The sequence below is a fragment of the Musca domestica genome, unplaced genomic scaffold, assembly GCF_030504385.1.
Source record: "Musca domestica strain aabys unplaced genomic scaffold, Musca_domestica.polishedcontigs.V.1.1 129, whole genome shotgun sequence".
Taxonomy (NCBI): domain Eukaryota; kingdom Metazoa; phylum Arthropoda; class Insecta; order Diptera; family Muscidae; genus Musca; species Musca domestica.
Genome location: NW_026712171.1, coordinates 938,960 through 955,818, shown reverse-complemented (window position 1 = coordinate 955,818; position 16,859 = coordinate 938,960). Strand labels below are relative to the sequence as shown.

The 16,859-nt window shown below is 35.2% G+C and overlaps 3 protein-coding genes across 3 annotated transcripts; 2 read left to right on the top strand and 1 right to left on the bottom strand.

The window, feature by feature from the left end:
• The first annotated feature begins 4,971 nt into the window (after positions 1-4,971).
• LOC131800736 (uncharacterized) lies at positions 4,972-9,615 on the top strand. Its single transcript, XM_059118423.1, has 4 exons — positions 4,972-5,056; positions 8,749-9,086; positions 9,141-9,372; positions 9,441-9,615. The coding sequence occupies exons 1-3, from the start codon at positions 4,979-4,981 to the stop codon at positions 9,253-9,255; spliced, it is 531 nt and encodes a 176-aa protein (XP_058974406.1). The 5' UTR covers positions 4,972-4,978; the 3' UTR covers positions 9,256-9,372; positions 9,441-9,615.
• A 2,242-nt stretch (positions 9,616-11,857) lies between these two features.
• Positions 11,858-13,055, top strand: LOC131800738 (GDP-D-glucose phosphorylase 1-like). The gene is made up of 4 exons (XM_059118426.1): positions 11,858-12,022; positions 12,081-12,473; positions 12,540-12,855; positions 12,922-13,055. Exons 1-4 carry the CDS (start codon positions 11,873-11,875, stop codon positions 13,029-13,031), a joined length of 969 nt encoding a protein of 322 aa, XP_058974409.1. The 5' UTR covers positions 11,858-11,872; the 3' UTR covers positions 13,032-13,055.
• LOC101897233 (queuine tRNA-ribosyltransferase accessory subunit 2) lies at positions 12,885-16,426 on the bottom strand. The gene is made up of 4 exons (XM_005184703.4): positions 16,134-16,426; positions 15,243-16,075; positions 13,370-13,495; positions 12,885-13,308 (listed from the first exon to the last, which is right to left on the bottom strand). The coding sequence occupies exons 1-4, from the start codon at positions 16,242-16,244 to the stop codon at positions 13,116-13,118; spliced, it is 1,263 nt and encodes a 420-aa protein (XP_005184760.1). The 5' UTR covers positions 16,245-16,426; the 3' UTR covers positions 12,885-13,115.
• Between the last annotated feature and the right edge of the window lie 433 nt (positions 16,427-16,859).

Sequence of the window (16,859 nt, the reverse complement as noted above, 5' to 3'; positions counted from 1 at the left end):
ATTTTAAAAAAATTACTTTTACACCAAACTCCGCCACACCTTTCATATTTCATTGAAATTGGTGCGTCAAATATGTGAAATCGGCCGAGAATATATATATGGGAGCTATATCCAAATCTTAACTAATTTCCAATTAATTTGTCACATTTATTATTGTAACCAAATTCCGCCACACTTTCTGAATTTCATTGGAATCGGTCATATATATCGTGTTTGGTGCATAATATGTATGAAATCGGCCGAAATATATATGTTAGCTATATCCAAACCTCAACTGATTTCAATATAATTTGGCAATTTTTTCTGGTGCCAGATTTTGTCTCTCTCGCTTTGGGTGCATAAAATATGTGAAATCGGCTGAGTATATAAATGGGAGCTATAATCACATCTGAGCGTATTTGAATATAATTTGTCAAATTTATTTTTGTACCAATTTTAGCCACTCATGCCGAATTTCGTTGGAATCGGAAATACGTATCGTGTTTTGTGCATCAAATATGTGAAATCGGCGGAAAATATATATGGGAGCTATATCCAAATCTGAACCGATTTTAATATAATTTGACTAATTTATGTTCTAATCAAAATCCCGTTACATATTCCAAATTTCTTTGGAATCGAACATACATATCGTATATGGTGCATAAAATACATGAAATCGGTCGAAAATATATATGAGAGCTATATCCAAATCTGAAACGATTTTAATATAATTTGACAAATGTATATTTGTTTTAATTTCCGCTACACATTCCAAATTTCATTGAAATTAGAGATACATAGCGTGTTTGGTGCATCAAATACATGAAATCGGTCGAAAATATATATGGGAGCTATATCCATCCATATCCATATATTTAATTTGAGAAATTCATTTTGGCTCCCAATTCCGTTACTTATTTTAAATTTCATTACAATTGGAAATACATGTCGTGTTTGGTCCACCAAATACATGAAATCGGCCGAAAATGTATATGGGAGCTATATCCAAATCTGAACCGATTTCAATATAATTTGGGAAATCAATTTTTTAGATAAAATCTACCACACGTTTCAAATTTCATTGAAATTGGGGATACATAGCGTGTTTGGTGCATCAAATGCTTGAAATCGGCCGAAAATATATATGGGAGCTTTATCCAAATCTGAACAGATTTCAATATAATTTGACAAATTAATTTTCGGGTTAAATCCCGTCACACATTCCAAATTTCATTGGAATCGAACATTCATATTGTGTTTGAGGCATCAAATGAACGAAATCGGTCGAAAATATATATGGGAGCTATATCTAAATCTGAACCGATTACAATATAATTTGGCAAACTTATTTTTGTTCCAAATTCCGTTACGTATTCCAAATTTGGAGACTGTATCTTCAACCAATCAATAGATATGTGCATATAAAATCTAAATTTTTGGGAGGTACCTCCGATTCTGATGCTATATCTCCAGTTCCAAGTGGAAATTCAAAAATGTATATAGCCTATGTTACTTTCAGGCGATGTTGCAGTATATATGGAAATTTTCAGGAAAATCTATTCAGCGGTTTTCGAGTCCATAAATTACAAACAAACAAACAAACAAACATACAAACATTTTCCTCTTTTATAGATATAGAAGATATCATTGCTATAGAGTGTATGATATCACTCCGAGATGGATTATATTAAAAAATATATATCGGAGCCAAGTTCCACCAGCTTACGTCGCGAAATTCACCTCATTTGGGCTGATTATATGCACAATAAACCTGAATTCGGATTAAGAATATATATGTGAGAGCTATATGCAAATCTTATCCGATATCGATAAAACTTGGCAAAGGTATTTCCGAGCTCTATAAGATATATGATACCAAATATCATTGTTATCGAATGCATATTACGAATGTGAGGGACTTAAAGACCAAATCGGATGAAATATATACGGGAACTAAAGCTATATCTGGCTAAAGCTATATCAATGTACTTGCTTCTAGACTGAATTCGATAGAATGTGCCAAAATTCAGGTCATTTGGACTGATATTGGTCATTTGGAGCACAATTCTGCACCGATCCCGATACAATTGGTCCAAGTACGAACCATATTGAAATTAATGAGAATCGGTTCAAATTTAGATATAGCTCCCATATATATCTTCAAACGATTTCGAGTGAAATGTGCACTAAATGGCCAATATCAGTCCAAATGCCTGAAATTTGGCGCTTTCTACGGAATTTAGCACAGAAGCAATTACATAAAATTTGGTGAAAAACGGTTCAGATATAGCTATAGCTCCCATATGTATGCTTCATCCGATTTCGTGTTTACGTCCTCACATGCGTAATAGCACTCCACAACAATAATTTTTGGTACCATTTTTAACAAAAACATTTTAAACAAAAATAAGTGTTTAAAATGTTGTCAAAATCGGTTCAGATTTGGATATAGATCCCACATATGTCTTTATCCGATTTCACGTTTTGTGCACCAAATGGCTAATATCAGCCCAAATGGACCGAATTCTGGCATATCCGATGGGATTCAGCCTAAAAGCAAGTGCTTCAAGTTTTGATGAAAATCGCTTAAGATATAGCTATAGCCCCCATGTATATGTTTCACCAATTTGGTGTTAAAGTCCCGCACTATTACGCATGCACTCCATAAGAATGATATTTGATACCGGGCATCAGATACTGTGAAATTTTATCAAGATCGGTTCAGATTTTAATATAGCTTCGATACACATCTTCATCCGATTTTACCTGTCCCCAAAAGTTTAACATTTTTCATATGAAGATATGTTTCTCCACTTCTTCTCATACCTTTACCACAAAGTATAAACACTTTTAATAGTTATAGATCTTTTAATTTCAGTGACATACACAGAAATGCATTTCGAAATCATTTCAAAGATGGGCCTAAATAGTAAAAAAAAAAATATTACAATGGAAAATGTACAAAAAAAAATAGTAAAATAACCATATTGGATGGGACCGGGCTTTTTCTCAATGCATCCGAAAATTTCAGGTAGGGCTATCTCCTTGTTTTAATGGAAATCTGCCTTACAGACGTTATATCTGTACGACATTTAGTTTATCTGGCTCTGTTATAAGACCTCCTTGCTGTTTCCCAAAGAAGAGCAAGTCCCTTATACCACCAAACCGGCTGGGATTTCCTGCCAGGGTAGGACCTGCAAAATAAACAAAGACGTAAATATATGCAGATAGGACAATACAGAGTCAAGACATTCATGATATTGTAATAACAACGTTGGGCGCCATTTTGTCAGTTTTGGTGCGTTGGCGTTTGATAAGGCAGGGTTTTTGGAAAGACGTATTAAAAGGGTACCAAAGTTCTAAAATATACCAAAAATGGAATACTTTCAGTTGCACGAACGGAATGGGCTAGAAAATTTGGAATGAACTACCAAATTTAGAATGAGTCACTGGTGCAGTACAGGATGGATGAACCAAAGGGTTTTTGTAAATTCGAACTTTAAGATTACGGAAAATTGTAAAATGGTACTAAAATTCTAAACTGGTACCATTTGGAATTATGTGAACAGATAGAGGGTATTATAAATTTACGAAAAGCACTGAATGTTACAATATTTGGTATAGGGTGAAATTATAGAAATACAATTTTGAAATTTGACATTTAGATTACTGATGGTATCTATGTTTGAGAGAGGTAGTGATATATGAGACCTATACGAAGACCGGGACATGCAGAGACAATTTTCTGTCTTAGGCTGTAGTATCCATTACGAACTTCAAATACCAAATTTTTTAACAATTCCGGTGAATAATGTCGCTAAAATCTTCAAATCACCGAATATTGAGAGGTACCGTATAAAAAATTAACTTTCAGGAGGTAAAATATTCACAGAGAACTCGTCGTGTAGAATTTCAGACAATGCCTTTGAAAAATGTGAATAAAATCATCAGGATATCGAATGTCGGGAGGTACAGTTATATGGGGGATATACGACGTCGTGGACCTATATAGATAATTTTCTTCTAAGGAGTAAAGTACCCACAAAGAACTGCTTGTGTAGAATTTCAGCCAACTCCATCGAAAAATGTGCCTAAAATCATCAAAATTCCGAATATCGGGAGGTACGGTTATATGGGGGCCATTCCATATTGTGGACCAATATAACCCATCGAACTTCGAACTTGACCTGCCTGCAAACAAAAGACTGATCTGTGTAAAATTTTAGCGTTCTATCTTAATTTGTTTTGACTCTAGCATGATTACAACAGACGGACGGTCGGACGGACAGATGGACGAATGAATTTTAAGCTGATTAAGAATATATATACTTTGTTGGTTCTAAAATTATTATATCGATGAGTTACAAACGTTAATCATCCGCTACCTTCTAGCGGGTAGATTCAAAACTATATTTCTTGTATAAACGCCAGGTAAGAATACCGAATCGCAATGATAATCTATAAAGTTTACCTATCCATTTCACCAGTTTCCAAACACTGTGCAGCCGCGCAAAAAAGCATAATGAAGCTTGAAAAAGCATACACAAGAACCTCGGGAAGTATTCAACTAATGCTGCACAGTTTATTTTACCATTAGCAGCAGCAGCTCATGTACCAAGTACATACCATGCCGACCAACATTAAGTGTAACAAGCGCCAACAACAATTTACAAACATTTAAAGCTTTTGCATTGTTTTTTTTTTTTTTTTTTTTTTTTTTTTTTGAAAAAAAAAGTAAAAAAAAATAAACTCAACATTGATTGCATTGAAAGACTTTGGCGGATAGTTCGTTGGTGGTTTGTGGCCAATCAGTTGAAGTTTTCAAGTCTAACGGAAAAGAAGTTAAACAAAAGTGGACGCAAGGAGGAAAGCCATATATTGAACCCCCTAAATTTCCAAATTAGAAAAAAGGTGGGTTGAAATTTTCTTTAAAAAAAAATTAAAAAAAATTACATGTTGTAATCATCATCTTTGAAAGGTCTCTCGTCGTTTCAAGATGCAGTCTCAACGTTTTCTTGCCACAATTTGTCTGTGTTTAGTCTCGGCCTATGCTGTCTATGCCATTCAAGTTCAGGTAAGTGGATTTGCTTCTTTCGTTTCAAGTTTTTTTCTTTTAGCCACAGAAAAGAGTAAAATTTGACATTTAATTAAAATCAAAAAATACTTTTTTTGGCAATCACTTCCTTATCACAAAATTGCAAATTATTATGTAGGTATTTATTTTTTTTTTTTTTGGGTTTTGCAATAATTTTGAAACCCATAATTTTGCGAATATCCATTTTCATTTCATATTCACAACAATCTCTTTTGACCTATAAAATTGTTCCTAGCCTAAGTTCGATTCGTTACAATTTAGTTTCGTGTTGTGTGGTGGCTACTCGTTTTGCTTCAGTGTTTTTTTTTTTGAATTTACTTTTAAACAATCCATTTAATTATCTCATTCATTCACAATCACTGGGTTTGCATTAATGTGTCGTTTCGGCCAGTTTCTTTTTTGTTTTGATTTTCTCAAGACAATTTGATAACTTCTTTTTGTTTTTGGCTCAAACTAACCATGTTTTGAAACCGGTCCACTTGTTACAGTTTCAATATTTGAAGGTGCGTAATTATCGGGTGGTGTGTGAGTGAATGTGTTCGTCAGTTGTTTTATGTATCGGACTTTCCATGTTTGTTAAAAGAATTACAAGTCTTTTAATGCCTATGCCTTAAATGGGAATTTGATTAGTTTTCCGTTAGGCATTGATTGTTGTCAATTGTCAATTCGATTATTGTCAAGTGTATACCAACATATATAGGTTTATTTTATTTTATTTTATGGGAAATTGTGAAAATCTCCTCTAAGAGCACATTGCATAGAACAAGTAAATAGGGCCATGGGTTCTCTTCTAATTATTTACGATAAGAAATTATAAAACATGGCCGAATATCGGGGGTACCGTTATATGGGGGCTATACGAAGATGTGGGCCTGCTCAGACAATTTCCTGGCATAGGCTGTAGTATCCGTTACGAACTTCAAATACAAAGTTTGAAATAATTCTGGTAAATAATGCCGCTAAAATCATCAAAATACCGAATATCGGGGGTACCGTTATTTTCTGGCATAGGCTGTAGTATCCGTTACGAACTTCAAATAGCAAATTTAAAATAATTCCGGTAAATTATGTCACTAAAATCATCAAAATACCGAATATAGGGAGCTACCATTATATGGGGGCTATACCAAAACGTGGACCTGCACAGACAAATTTCTATTACCGGCTGTAGTGCCTATTAGGAACTTCAAATACGAAATTTCAAACAATTTCGTTGAATATTGTACCTAAAATCGTCTAAATACCGAATATAGGGAGGTACTGATATATGAGACCTATACGAAGACCTGGACCTGCATAGACAATTTTCTGCCATAGACTGTAGTTCCCATTACGAACTCTAAATACGAAATTTGAAACAACTCCGGTGAATAATGTCGCTAAAATCATCAAAATACCGAATATTGGGAGGTACCCTTATATGGAGGCCATACGATGTTGTGGGCCTGCATACGCAATTTTTTATCTGCAGTACCCATTACGAACTCTAAATACGAAATTTGAAACAACTTCGGTGAATAATGTCCCTAAAATCGTTAAAATAGCGAATATAGGGGGGGGGGGTACTTTTGTATCTGGGCTATGCGATATCGTAGACCTATATAGACATCTCTCTTCCGGGGCGTAAAGTGCTTGAAAAGAACTTCTATTATGGATTTTTAGAAAATTCCATTGAAAATGTAGCTAAAATCATCAAACTACGAATGTAGGGAGGTAACGTTATATACCATATGTGGACCTATATAGACAATACTCTTCCAGGGGCTAAGGTTCTCAGAAGAAACTCTTTATGTTTATTTTCAGATAATTTCATTGAAAAATACCAAATATGGGGAGGTACCGTTATTGAAGGACATACGATATCGTGGACCTATATAGACAATACTCTTATAGAGGGTAAAGTACTCAGAAGGAGTAGTACGGGGGGTACCATTTTATGGGGGCTATACGATATCGAGGACCGATATAGCCCATCTTCGAACTTGACCTGCCTGCAGACAAAAGACGGATCTGTGTAACATCTTAGCTTCCAATTTTTGTTCGTTTTGACTCTAGCGTGATTAAAACAGACGGAAGGACAACAGGGCTAAATAGTCTTAGAATTTTACGCTGATCAAGAATACATATACTTTGTTATGTCTAAAATTATTTCGATGAGTTACAAACGGAATGACGATCTTAATATACCCCACATACGCTGCAAATGAAGCGAGGAACTTTATTTTGTAACCATTCTTGGGTGGCGCTGCTGTGTCCTGTTGGAATGTCCAAGGTCTGCGGCCAAAATGTTTGCGTGCCCAAGGCTTTAATACACCCTCCAAAATATTTTCGCGATAATATTCGGCATTTATTCTGATGCCACGGTCGATTAATACGAGTGGAGAGCGACCATCGGCTGTTATGGCGGCCCACACCATCACCATAACCAGCGCTTGAGTTCTGGTGGCTAACCGATGGTGCACATTTTCAGTTGACTTCTTTGGCAAGTAAACGCGATTATTTTGTTTGTTTACAAACTGCTGGACAACGAATGTTTTCTCATCGGAAAAAGCCCAAATTCAGCAGTTCACCACTTTCGGCCAAGCGAAGCAACTCTTTATCTGTTTTGAGTCTATTTTCTTTCTGTTGCGGTCTGAAGGTGGGAATACATAAAGCGCTTATTTGGCTGGATTAAATCATCGGCTGGCTTCTTCGGAAATGAAAAAAGGAGCCTAGAGCCAAAATCGAACTAAGCCAACCTAAAACTCCTTTGTTCATCTACGTAGAAGCCAGCCGATGACTTAAGTCAGCCAAATATGCGCTTTATGTATTTCCAGCCTTAAGTTCTTGCACTTTTTGGAATTTCGATGGCTTTACCCCGAGCTCATTTTTCAATATTTGTCGAATGGAATATTGCGACATGTTCAGCTGACGAGACATTTTTCGGCCACTGCGACGAGGGTGTCGATCAAGTCGCTTCTTTACTTTTCGAACCATTTCTGCTGATGTTCCTGTCCTTCCGTCCACTTCCTTGACGTCGGGCTACGCTGCGAGTATCACGGTAACGAGCGATGATACGAGTCACAAAAGATTTTTTCACATTTAAATGCTGGAGTGCTCTAACGATAGCCACTTGTGGTTTTCCAGCCAAATATAAAGAAATCACACTATCACGCTTGAATTCCATCACGAATAACTTTTTTTCTGGAAAATTCTCATCAAAATTCTTTTGAACACTTATAAACAATATAGTGAGGTGTCACTGGAATAATTTTAATGAGTGGCTTAGAAATGACAGTAATCTAAAGTTGGTTACAGTTTATTCAACCCACCCTGTATACGGCGTAGACGGATATAGTTGATTTACAGTACCAATCATTCAAGCCATAATCGACGAAAAAGTATGCCACAAGCGTTATGCCATTACACAAAATATGGTATTCAATAAAACCTTAAATACTTGTTACATCAGATAAGAAAAACTCAATCGACCGTATCACAAACAATAGCTACAATTTCCAAATGAAAATAACTTGTGGAAAACCGCAACCGCGCTTGTAATTGAATTGTTGGCAAACAAACAGCAGTCAGGAGGCCAAATACAAAAGTAGATTGATTCCGCCCAAATAACCACAAATCATCAGTGTAACAAAATGTATTACACCTCTTTGTTGTTTTTTTTTTTTCTGCAGACCTATGGACATCTTTTCCACCCGCCAGCCGCCGAAACACCCCATCATAAGGAGGAAAAACAAGATTTAAATAAAATACCCGGTGTGCCAGGTGTCGACTATCCGGTATATCATGAAGTGCCACACACCTCTTTCTCTTGTGCCCATGTCCCCGCCGTGCCTGGTATGTATGCCAATGTGGAGACCGGCTGCCAAGCCTATCACGTCTGTCACGATGGCCGTGAAGGAGATCAGGGAGCATCGTTCTTATGTACAAATGGTACTATTTTCAATCAAAAAGAATTCGCCTGTGACTGGTGGTACAATGTCAAGTGCGAGGAGGCTGTCAACTACTATCAGTGAGTCTGCCAACTCTTCAATAATGAGCCTACATTAATTTTGTTATATTCCAGATTGAATGCTGATCCAGAACACAATCCTTATACGCCCAAGAAGAAAATCATTGAAGAGGAACATTTGGCCCCCGTCCATCCCCAACATGGTCATGGTTTTCTTATTCACGCCTAAATCTCTCGTTTTTATGAAGATTTCAAATCTTCTTCTCGTCGTCTTTACATTGTTGTTTTTTCGGTTCATCACATCATTGTTGAAATCAATTCATTTGTCCATTAAAATTATTTTGTTGTAAATAGTTTTCAAAAAAAATTGATTCATATTTTAATCGGAATGGTGTTTAATTGTTTTTTTTTTAGTATTGGTATTGGTCTTAATACTCCCAACATTTCCAAGGTATTACAAACTACGACTGGTTAACTATTGTTATTCATATTCAACGGAATTCTTCGAGTAGGATAATTCTGAAAGTTTGCAAATATGGGGGCCATACCAAAACGTGGACCTGCACAGAAAATTATCTGTTATAGGCTGTAGTACACATAACGAACTTCAAATACCACATTTGAAATAAATCCGGTGAATAAAGACGCTAAAATCATCAAAATTTCGAAGATATTTTCTGTAATAGGCTGTAGTATCCATTGCGAACTTCAAATACCAAATTTGAAACATTTCCGGTGAACAATGTCGCTTATATTACCAAAATACCGAAAATAGGGAGGTACCATTATATGGGGTCTTTACCTAAACGTGGACCTATATAGTCAATTTTCAATACCAAAAGTCCTTTAGACCAAACACACATTTGATTAAAATTTTATCAACTTATTTCAATTCGTTCGGATGGACGGACATCATTAAATTAACAAAGAATTTTATGCTGGTCAAGAATATATATATACTTTGTGGTGTCTAAAATGTGTATTTCGAGGTGTTGCAAACGAAATGACATACTTAATATACCCTCCATACTACGGTGGAAGGTATAAAAATGGATAAAAAAAAACTTAAGTAAAGATGAAAATTAGATAACTTTTTAATTTAGGTGTCAAATCCAGCTTAGAATTGTGAATCCGTGGAACACTACTGCCTATGCCTATATCAATTGGAGTTACAGGAATAAAGGTGAGAATACGCTTTTTTGACTGGCTTAAGTCATCGACTGGCTTCTTCGGAAAAGAACAAATCAGCGTAGGGCCGAAATCGAACTAAGTCAACCTATAACACCATTGTTCAAAGACCTAAAATGGTAAAGACTAGACAAAATGCATTCAAAGACCTAGAATGGTAAAGACTAGACAAAATGCATTTTGAGCAAATGGTTTGTGTCTACAATACATAGAGTAACAGCATATGGCAGAGATATGTTAATATAAAAACCACAATTACAAAAACGAATAACAAATAAAAATTTGAAAAATTCGAAGTTTTGGTTTCAAAATTCTATTCTATAGACCTTTCCAAAAATTTGCATATTGCCTTAGCGGTTTAAATCAGTTAACATTGGTAACTATGTTGTTATGATATCGTAACAACAGAGGCATTTTCACAGGGTTGCCATATTTTATTTTTGTCTTGTCATATCTTTACACTTCTATGTCTTTGATGCATTTTGAGCAAATGGTTTGTGTCTACAATACACAGAGTAACAGCATATGACAGAGACATGTTAATATAAAAACCACAATCACAAAAACGAATAACAAATAAAAATTTGAAAAATTCGAAATTTTGGTTTCAAAATTCTATTCCATAGACCTTTCCAAAAATTTGCATATTGCCTTAGCGGTTTAAATTAGTTAACATTGGTAGCTATGTTGCTATAATATCGTAACAACAGAGGCATTTTCACATGGTTGCCATATTTTATTTTTGTCTTGTCCTATCTTTACACTTTGTTTCTCTATGGAGAAGCCAGCCAATGACTTAAGCTGCAAGTACATAAGAAGCTTGAAGTCATGGCTAGGCATATTTTGTGACATTTCACAAAGGGAGTACAAAGTCGCAATAAAATCCTGCCGTCGTTGTCCATTATAACTTGACATTAATATGCCTAGCCTTGACTTCAAGCTTTTTATGTACTTGCACCCATGGTACAATGATATCAAGGTAGGGCTGTGATACCATTTGATTTTAATTTTTTTATTTTCTTTGCTTAATGTGTCATCTTTATTTGTTTATGTATGTGTTTTCTTTTCAATAACAAAAAAATTATTCAGAAAATATTCAAATTCGGATGTTTTCAAAATGTTTATTTCAACGTATGCATCGACAAAATCTAGAGTTTTTGTAGCGAAATAATCCTTTAGAGATATATAGTACATGATTTTGAAAAAAAGTGTTGACCATTCATTCAGTTATCGCGGTTTTCAATTATTTATTCAAAATAAATGCAACAAGTTGTTTGATTTTTTATTGTTTTGATACTAATTTTGACATTACAAGCCAAACAGGTAGACCTCTATACTTGCAATTTTTTCAAAGTTGACCTTCCTTTTCTTCATTGTACCATGCTTGCACCCTTAAGCCAGTAAAAATATCGTTTTACCTATTCTCACCTTAATAGGTATTTGTTGTAGGCTGTATCTTTGTGCATAGAAACGGTTTAAGTTTTTTTATGTATTCAAATTTCTATGAGAACATAGTATTAATACAATTGCGCGGCAAAACAAAAGTCGGCTTATACATCCCTACTAACCAAAACAACAAAAAACATATGGCCCTTTCATAGGTAAACAAAAACATATGTTTTTTTCTTTTGCGACACAGGAACATCTCCGCCTTTACCATGTCCACCAAAACCATTGAAAGCAAATTGCTGTTAAATGAATTAAAGGAAAAGTGGCAACAATTACAATCCGTTCCGAACATCTTTGCCTATCGTCTAAATGTAACCGAAAGTAAAATTCTTCCAGGCAACTATGGTTTTTATTCAGAGGTATGTGGATATAGACGTACCATAAACAAAATAAGTAAAAACCTAAATTGGATTTCAGTTCAATCCCGACCGCACTGCCCTACGTAGAGCACCACAAACAATTCTATCACTGGATCCTGCATTCGATGAGGAGAAATTTAATTTTAAGAAAATTAAGCCTGAGGAGTGTTTAATGAATGTGGAATATGAGGGCAGTAAGATATCCATGATTATTAACAACAGTCCCCTGACACGTTATCACACGCTTATTTGTCCTGATGTTCACTTGGGTTTACCACAACGTATTTGTGAAAAAGCTTTGAGATTTTGTGTAGATTTTCTAATGAACCTAATTGAGAATGGCGAAAGTAATTTCCGCATTGGTTACAACAGTCCCGGAGCTTTAGCATCTGTAAATCATTTACATTTGCATTTAATGTTTATTGAACAAGAATTGTATATTGATCGGGCGGTAAGTTATAGTGCGAGTTTTCTTAATGATTCTGACTTTGATACTACCTTTCGGTTTTTTTTTCAGGAACTACAATTTCTCAGCCAATCAGAGGTTTTGCGTATATCTCCAAACATGCCTACCGACGCCGTATGTTTCCAATTTAAGGCGGAAGATACAGAGGCTATAATACTTAAAAAAGTACTAAAATTAAATGCATTCCTGCAATGGCTGTGTACAAACAATATGCCCCATAATTTATTTTTAACACCGGAAAGGATTCCAAGCAAAGAAAATATATTAAAAGTATTTGTTTTTGTAAGGCAAGAATATTGTATTGTAAAAAATCTCAACACTTACAATATAGGATTTTGTGAACTGGCTGGATATGTTCCAGTGGGAGGTAAGTATAAATAATGAATCTTCTATGTAAAATTATTTTTAAAATGTTTGTTTTATATATTTTTAGCAAAACAACTATATGATCAATTGCAAGAGGAGGATATTATACAAACTATTAATACAGAAACTGGAAATGTGTTTTGTCAAATTTACAATTATTTTTTAAATGTCATCTAGTTATTTTATCATATGTGTTTTCATTATTTGTATAAGTACAAATAGCTTTAAAATTATACGCGTTGATTTTTGTCAGTTTTGTTTCTATGATTTACTCTCGACAAATCCTTTACCTAGACCAGCTTTACTAATAACTTTAGTATTGGCAGTTATACGATATTCAACAACTTTGTCTCCACCTTGATATTTTATTAGTTGTATCAAATTATCTAAACTATCCGCGGCAATGGATTCATGTATTTTCTTAAAGAATTGCATTAAGTGATGTAAATTATGGCTGTAAATGAAAATAGAAGACAGTCATTATTACGAGATATAAAAAATGTCAAAATACTTACATCATTAACAGTATTGGTCCCAAAAGTTCCGAAGTTTTATATAAATGGTGAATATAGGCTCGGTTGTGTTTCTGACATGCCAAACACAAGCAATCCTTTAGCAAGGGTGTAAAGTCTTCTCTAAGGCTGTAATTTTTAAAATAGGTTTAAAATGTTTTGAGTGACCAATTTAATAAATAATGATTTCGTGCAATAAATTAAAAAAATACAAGTAAAAAAGCTGTAAGTTCAGCCGGGCCGAACTTTGAATAGCCTCCAGCATTTGAAACGAATTTGGCATAAAATCCGTTAAAAATTCTGTTAAAATCTTAAAAATACCAAATGTAGCCGTCATATTTGGGGTTATTCGATGACATGGACCTGCATAGGTAACATTTGTCATAAGCCATAACAATATTCAAATGCGAAACTTGAAAAAAATCTGTTTATAATGTAGCTAAAATCATCAAAATAACGAATATAGGGGGCCTATACGAAGACGTGGACCTGTACAGACAATCTCTTGTCATAGGCTGTGGTATTCATGACGAACTTCAAATGCCAAATTTGAAACAATTCCGATGAATATTTTCGTTTAAATCATTAAAACGCCGAATATCGGGAGGTACCGTTATATGGGGGCTACACCAAACATAATATACATTTGAGTAAAATTTTATCATTCTGATTCAATTCGTTCGGAAGCAAGAGTGATTTCCACAGACGGACAGACATCGCTAAATTGATATAGAATCTTATGCTAATCAAGAATATATATACTTTATGGGGTCTAAAATGTATATTTCGAGGTGTTACAAACGGAATGACAAACTTAATATACCCTCCATACTATGGTGGAGGGTATAAAAATTATATATATTCTCTCCCTAACGGCTTTATGGAATAATACTTTATGAGGGGCCATGTAGCCAGGAATGTAATTCGAAACTATTTCAGGGGATTCTTCATGCAAAATATTCAGAACATATAGAAAAGTTAATCAATGACCAGTAATGTTTCCTAATAGTTCCCTTTAAGATAAATCTCCACACCAGAACAACTTAAATTCGACACGTAAAGGATCGTCTACTAGGTGCCAGCCAATTGCACTATTATCGAGTATTTTTCCCAAAAACTTGGGTATATATACAAGATGTTTCATTATTGTCAGAGGTCAATTATTCGCCAGAGGATCATAGATTTTACAAACCACTCATTCAGGGATATCTTCATCAATTTCAGATCATAATGATATAGCAAATACGATTGATATGCTCAGTCGTAGGTATCATGAAGACCTAAGGATTCTAATAGACGAGCATATGTAAAAACAGTTATAAGACCACTCGATGCTACGTACGAGCCAAATAGATAAAAGGGTCATTTGGAAGAGGCGAAATTCTGACGGTACATCAGCACAACAAAATGTTGTCAATACGTATCCTACAATTTATATGGCCTTATAGGCTGGTTCCCCCACGCAGGAACGCCAGGACACATCTTAATGATGTAAATCCAGGTCCAGAGGTAAGCCTCTAGAAGGCAGGTCTTTGCAGGAGTAACACTGCTGAAGTCACTAATGCACTAAAACCATTTATCTGAGCTTGTACCGCACACAATCCATACCGAAAAATCTTCGCTAACAATCCAACTCGTATTAGTTTAATATTCCAAACCTAGGATAGTCCAATTGCGGCTGCCGACAGTACTTTGGAAGAATGTTTTCAATTACAGAGACTGTATATATTATCCGACACTAAACATAGATGCATGTTGTGATGAAATGTAAGCTTTCCTCCACGACCGAACATTGTAAAAAACATCGATCGGTTATAATTAAAAGAATGAAAAATTAAAAAAAAAATGTAATCCAAAAACTATTAATTCTACTTACCAGTCATCAGTGATGTCAATAAATGGTGTATCATTAACATTGAATTCCTTTTCTTCCCAACTAAATGACAATGCTTTGAAATTCACAGCAGCACAATAGGCATAGGATGAGTCGAACATATCTACGCCCATTTTTATTAATTCCAATACCAAGAGAGGTGTATATGCACCCGGTAACATAATGGGTTTACTATCAGCCAGTAATTCCTTAAGGCAGTGAGCCATTATGGGTAACAACTGTTCCGAGGTAACTTCCGATGCTGACAAACCATAATTATGGAAACCCTCAAATATATAGCCACCACATAAGTCGCCACCATTGGCCCTAGCATCTTTTATAGATTGCGAACGATTAAAGGTGTTATAGCCTCCAGCAATGGGAACAAAAAGACATGATTTCTTTAATATCTCCGACTTTGAGTGTTGTTCATAACAAAATCTCATAAAAATTTCAGTTCGATCCACTGACTTCTGTATTCTCTTTTTGGCGCTATCGAAATTTGTATCGGCATCATTGAGACCTTGATATATGTCTGGCTTAAATGTTTCCACAAGTTCAATATATTTTTCCGGACTAATTGTCTCTTTGCCGCGACGCGTAAACAAGGGCACAATATCTTTGTCATTCGAGCCATTGGGCATTGTTTCACAGGGATCACGTATTGTCAGGACGGTGGGATAATCTTTGAAACCAACAAATCCACTAAGGCCGCCCTTGAATAGTGTCAATGCCTCCTTCATATGATCCATGGTGGCCAACGACATTTGCAGGACATGGCAATCTTTGGAAACATGATCGAATACTTCACGTGAGAGATAAGGTATGCTGCCACCCTAGAATGTTAATGTTCATACAGATTATTGGCGAACGTTTGGTTAAAAAATGACTCACTTTTGTTGTTTGTAATAATAGCGGGGTCTTGAACTGTTTCCCCGTATCTTGTTGGACCAAATATCCCAAACGTCCTGAATTTTTACTCAAATTTTCAATAACAAACTTCATTTTGCCGGCTTTGGTCTAATTCTTTTTACAAAAATACATGTGTTAATAAATATGGAACGAAAATGAAAGACGTCCCCAACGAAACGAATGTGAAGGCCAAAAAGGAATACTTGACAAAAAAAATAAACAGAAAGCAAAATCCCGTGGCACTCTGTTGTTTACGAATGAGACATGAGGAAAACTGAACACATTCACTAAAAGAGCACGGAACTCAACACCGCCGAGTTTTTTATAAATAATCGATTATTCCTTAACGTAACGTATGAAAAGTATGACATATCAGCTGTTTACAAATGTTGTGACATCCCAAATAGTAGAAGAATACAGGTAGTCGCATCGTCACAGCTGCTGGGACAATGAACTGTCAAACATATAAAAATCTGCTTATTTTTGACAAAACGTTTAAAAAATGTTGACATTTCAATATTTCCAAGCGTTGATGCATCTGCCTATATTCTTCTACCAAGGAATTACATGTGTTAATAACAATAAAACGACAGGGATAGGTAAGTCGACTTCCGATTAATCGACTTTTAGAGTGCTCAAAGTTCTGAAACTCGAACTCGACTATGGACTTGGGTGAAAACCGAGTACTAGACTATTCATAGTCGATTG